This window comes from Rutidosis leptorrhynchoides, chromosome 3 (genome assembly GCF_046630445.1).
Source record: "Rutidosis leptorrhynchoides isolate AG116_Rl617_1_P2 chromosome 3, CSIRO_AGI_Rlap_v1, whole genome shotgun sequence".
NCBI classification, from domain to species: domain Eukaryota; kingdom Viridiplantae; phylum Streptophyta; class Magnoliopsida; order Asterales; family Asteraceae; genus Rutidosis; species Rutidosis leptorrhynchoides.
The window spans coordinates 629,005,751-629,011,467 of NC_092335.1; the positions used below are offsets into that span (position 1 = coordinate 629,005,751).

The 5,717-nt window shown below is 35.3% G+C and overlaps 2 protein-coding genes across 2 annotated transcripts; both read right to left on the minus strand.

Moving 5' to 3' along the window:
* On the minus strand, positions 1-1,170 carry LOC139902342 (uncharacterized). Its single transcript, XM_071884981.1, has 2 exons — positions 153-1,170; positions 1-104 (listed from the first exon to the last, which is right to left on the minus strand). The coding sequence occupies exons 1-2, from the start codon at positions 1,159-1,161 to the stop codon at positions 1-3; spliced, it is 1,113 nt and encodes a 370-aa protein (XP_071741082.1). The 5' UTR covers positions 1,162-1,170.
* Positions 1,171-2,486: 1,316 nt separating this feature from the next.
* On the minus strand, positions 2,487-4,888 carry LOC139899015 (zinc finger CCCH domain-containing protein 25). The gene is made up of 4 exons (XM_071881823.1): positions 4,660-4,888; positions 3,766-3,875; positions 3,184-3,371; positions 2,487-3,076 (listed from the first exon to the last, which is right to left on the minus strand). The coding sequence occupies exons 1-4, from the start codon at positions 4,830-4,832 to the stop codon at positions 2,702-2,704; spliced, it is 846 nt and encodes a 281-aa protein (XP_071737924.1). The 5' UTR covers positions 4,833-4,888; the 3' UTR covers positions 2,487-2,701.
* Positions 4,889-5,717: the final 829 nt, after the last annotated feature.

Below are 5,717 nucleotides of genomic sequence, written 5' to 3' on the forward strand. Positions count from 1 at the left end.
TCACGTGCCATCTTCCGCGTTCGTCTTGAACTTAAAGGTAGACTCGATTCCAATCCCGTCCGAATTAAAACCACCATTCCTAAATTCGTCAAAAAAACCTACACCTTCAAACACTTTTCCCGCCCCCGCCCCAATCCGCGTCCCCTTTACACTTACGAAAGAATGAATATCTTTTTCACCTTCGGAATCCTCATCGACACTAGAATCCCTCAAACACAAACCACCACCCTTTACTCTCTTATCCTTAACCTTACCTTTCCCTTTTGCCATACTCTTCGAATCAAGCTTTTTAACCCCATTAACTCGAAACTTACTAGAATGGACGTGCCAACCCCTACAATGACCTTTGCAAAGTTTATTAGCACAAATGCAAAATTTTCGACCCTCACTATTCCCCGTAGCCACTTTCGCCAAGTTATCAAGCAATTCACAATTGAACTCATCACCCTCAACCGGTTTCGAGACGTCCTCAAATCTTCTCTTCTTAGAAACATGACTCGTACTTAACCCGTCAAGCTTTGAGCCTACCAAATCAAGCGAATATGAGCTAGTCCCCATATTAGCACAGCTCGAGTTGCCGTTGTCCAAAACCGAAATATCCCCCAAAGAATTCTTAACTGTTCCCTTATCCTGCACAAGTTGTTCCCTATTTAAAACATCATCGGCCACAGAAGCATCAAAGACCCCCAAAGCCCTCACAACCGCCTCGACCATCTCCTTCTCAACATCCAACCCGTTGTCAACCCTTTGTGAACCACCAGCAAACTCCGATCTGATCGCAGAAACATTCGACGAGGGCGAGCTATTTACTGAAATTAAAACCCGTCGAAAAGACCCAAACCTAATCACCTTATTGGCTTCTGCCAACAAATTTGTCGAGAAGCAATTATCAACAAACTCGCTAACATTACTCGAATAACCCACTTCGTTAACCCAAACCTGAAACGTGGACCCTCCAACATCATCCTGTCTAGCGGTAACTAATTCGTGGATATGTTTCACGCGTTTAGAACTAACGAAAGCAAAAAGCGAACCAATGTTACCTAGTTGTGAGGAAGAATTAAACACATACAATATCTCCCCAAACAAACTCGCCACTTTATGTATGTTCTGGTTCGACACAAACATAGCCGGAACACTCCTGATTTCGATCCAACTCATAACTAAACACTCCCTATCATAGTTAAAATAATACTCCTCTTAATATACAACGTACAAGCAATAAAGCATCAAGTCCGACAATAAAAAGCCATTGGGACCCACAATTCCTATAACTAACCAACTCTTCCATTAAATCCATGGTGAGTGCGGGTAACTAATGCGAGTAACTAAGCCGTGCCTATGGTTCAATACGAGTAACTACGGGTAATGAGCGGGTAACGAACCATAGGGAGTGGTCTAATTCACTTTTTTGCAAATAACGAGCTTTTGTTGGTCCAACTAAAGTTACTTTGGTCCAAACCACATAACCCAGTTGTATATATGTAAATTGATGACTTATTGTTGGGTGGCAGGTTTCGTTGCCGGGTTGTAATAAAGCCTCATAAGTTACGAGATTTGTGATCGGAATTGAGATATTAAAGTACTTTTTTTTTTTTTTTTTCAAAAAAACGAAGCTTATATAAAGTAAATGAACTTTCATAAAAATAAAAATAAACACTATCAAAACAAAGAAACCAAAGGTACCTCATCATAATATCAAGGTAGACCGTAGACGACAAGCGTTTTGTGATAAAAACTGATGGAAGTATAATTTACCTTAGGGAAGAGTGTTGCTACGGATAGGCTCTATACTCGGTTCAATCAAATTAATCGAGGTGTTGGGGATATGGCCTATGGGCTATCCATAACTACTATTTTTTATTTATTTTTTTGAATGACGTTATCGATATTTTACAACGCAAATCATGTCATTTAATCAAAAGTAATCATTCCATAACTACTATACAAACCAGCGTAAGTAAAACAAGACATCTAGTAAAACAAGACATCTAGGCTCGCTACAATAGATCAGAGTGAGAGGTGACACACAGAACACTCACAACATAAAACATCTCAACGTGCAGAGAAGAAAATGTTGGAGATTAACACAAAGGTAAGTGAATGAAAAATCCAACATATAGCATTAAACAATCCAAGCACAACACATCCAACAAGTATAGAGATAATCCGATCATTACAAGAGGACCGGTGACCCAGCATTGTCTGCAACCCTAATTAATCATACTAGAGTTTACCGATAGCTCTTTGCTTTCGGCACACTGTACATTCCTCCCGACGCAACACATACGTCGCTTGAACTTATAATGTCCATCACAATAGCAATTGAACCTAGCATGTCCATCAACGTTGAGCCCTTCTGTCTCCACCCCGCACGGACGGTACAACATATAGTGCAATATCAAATAACATCAAATCAATCATGCCAAAAACTTTCTAAAATTCTAATTATGAGATGAAGTAAAATTAACAAAATAATGAGATGAAGTAAAATTAAATGTGAAAATAGAACTATGAATCTTAGAGATAAACTAATGATAAATTAAACAGACTACTAACAAGAAGCAAAAGTACAATAACAACACAAGCTCAAAACAACATGTTAAAATATCAAATCTAAAAACAAGAAACCAAAGTAGTTACAAATCTAAAACAATAGCAACTTGTGCCCTCCAATTAACCAGTTATCAACACTTGACATTCATCGTCTTTGTGATATATCTCGGCGGTCTTCATCCTTCCTTTGGTGGTCACGAGAATCGTATTCTCGATCCTTTCTTTGATAAGATTCTTCACGATATTCTCTTCGATAGGATCCTGAATCACGTTTCGAACTTTTTTCCATCCTTCGATCATGATCTTCAGGATCAAACCTGGGTGGTTTTTTCACATTCCCTTTTAAATCCTCGCCTTTCTTGTCCACTTTAAATCTGCTTCTCGTGTCTTCATCTCTTGAACTTCTTGAATCTGGGACCCGATTTGAGGGGCCTTGTCCCCTTGGTGGACCTTTATACTTGTCATTCTCCCATCTTGAGTTTTCAGCATCTTTCGCACCCCACCCAGTGTTTGCAGCTCTCTGATTTCAAATTCAAAATCATTAATTAATTATTATATAAGTTAAATGCATATAATGAAATACTCTGTATATTGTATCACCTTGTTAAAGTTTTATGATTAACTTACTTGCTCATTATGAGAGAATTTGCATCCAGCTCCATACGTACAATTACCTCTTTGAAAAGCACGACAGACACCTCGTGCCTCCCTTTTCTCCTGCTCTGCCTCTTCATCTTCTTCTTCTTTCTTTTTGTATTTATCAACATGATCAACTCTTATTGTACGACCCAAAACTTGTGCACCGTTCAGATTATCTGTAACAATCAACACTTTATTTAGTTCCCGAGTTATCACATGGAGAAAACCGTAGCAGCAACAACCCAAACACTTGTAAACGGGTCAATTCGGATTACATCAAATCTATAATAGATCAAATGGGTTCAAAAAGCCTTAAAAGAAAATGGGTCAAATTGATATTGACAGGTCAAAATTTGCCCACTGCCTAGCCTCCTAAATAATGTTATTCAAATAGTTATTTTGTTGTTAAAATAATATAGAGATAAAAAATTTGTATTTGTGTTAGAATCGAAAGGCTTTTGGGTCAACCCAACAGGACCCGTTTGACTCGTTACCCGACCCAACCATTTAGCCACCAAGTACAATAAACTGATCTAGATAATAAGAACTCAGATAGATAAAGACACTAACCAACTGCAAGAATAGTACTTCTCTGATCCTCATATGCAACAAAGGCAAAGCCTTTTGATTTACCCGTGCCTTTATCTCTAACCAGGTTGACATCAACAATCTCACCATACCTAAATGTTCAAAAGTTCGTATTGAATTACAATTATAATCTACTTTCATAATGTTTTAAATTTAAACTAGCAAGCACAATAAACTAATGTAATACCGTCTACAATGCAACACATGCTTCTATTCATCAAATCAAAATAAAAAATTATATTATAACACTAAGTTATAAAAACGGGTCTATGCATACAAGCGTCTATAAAAGATTAGTGCATTCGTTAGCTTAGGCTTATATTCTTATTCTCCTTGAAGAAAAACAACATCGACATTACGAATTTACAAGCCACAAACAACTGTATGGAGAATCCCCATATCACAACAGCATATTTGATTTAAAACAACAAAATTCCACATTCACACATGAAGAGTAACAAGTAACAACTGAATACATGGGGCATAATGTATTATTGAATCAGTTTAGTTTCATCAAGATTTGAACTAAGAATTGCTAATTTCACTAAAAATTAATTGTTTACTTAATTAATTTATTCAACTATTACACTGTTACTATTGTATGTATTGTACATTTTTAGTGTTTATATATAACCAATTCATAATCTTATTCAACCCTATTATCAAACTCATACCCTAGTTTATTTTAACACAGAGAAACAAACTCCCCCTTAATCTTGAAATAACAGGTTTGCCCTAATTCGGGATGTGGGTGATCAACATAATTGACATCAATAACAAGATAACAATAAAAATCACAACTTTACATGAACAAATCAAGAAACTAATAATAATATGATTAAATTAATAAGGAAGAGTAGAGTAAAGTGGAGTTACTGTGCAAAAACAGCAAGAAGGTCGCCTTCAGTAAGATCAAAAGGGATACCACCAACATAAACATAAGCAGAATCTTTGTATTTAGCATGCCATGAAGCATCTTCTGAAATACCTAATGATGCTTCTTTTGAATTTATGTTTTGTATTCGTTTCACTAATGTCAATGGATTCATTCTTGATTGTTCAACAAGTCGCTCCCTGATCGATTGATTTTATAAAACCCTAAAAACCTCGGTTTTGTTTTGGGGAAAAAGAATACTCCGTTATAAGCCAAGTCAACTGACCCAATGTAAAATTGTTGTAACTAGTTTTCGACCCTCGTTTCGTGTCCGGGTTCGGTTTTCAATATATTTTATTACGTTTAGTTTGTAAAATTATTTCGTGGCTGATGATGTCATTGTAGTGACCCGAACTTTTCCATGTTTATATATATTAATTGAGATTGATGTTTACATGATTAAATGTTTCCAACATGTTAAGCAATCAAACTTGTTAAGACTTGATTAATTGAAATAGGTTTCATATAGACAATTGACCACCCAAGTTGACCGGTGATTCACGAACGTTAAAACTTGTAAAAAAACTATATGATGACATATATATGGTTATATATATAGTTAACATGATATTATGATAAGTAAACATATCATTAATTATATTAACAATGAACTACATATGTAAAAACAAGACTACTAACTTAATGATTTTGAAACGAGACATATATGTAACGTTTATCGTTGTAACGACATTTAATGTATATATATCATATTAAGAGATATTCGTACATCATAATATCATGATAATATAATAATTTAAAATCTCTTTTGTTATTATAAACATTGGGTTAACAACATTTAACAAGATCGTTAACCTAAAGGTTTCAAAACAACACTTACATGTAACGACTAACGATGACTTAACGACTCAGTTAAAATGTATATACATGTAGTGTTTTAATATGTATTTATACACTTTTGAAAGACTTCAATACACTTATCAAAATACTTCTACTTAACAAAAATGCTTACAATTACATTCTCGTTCAGTTTCATCAACAA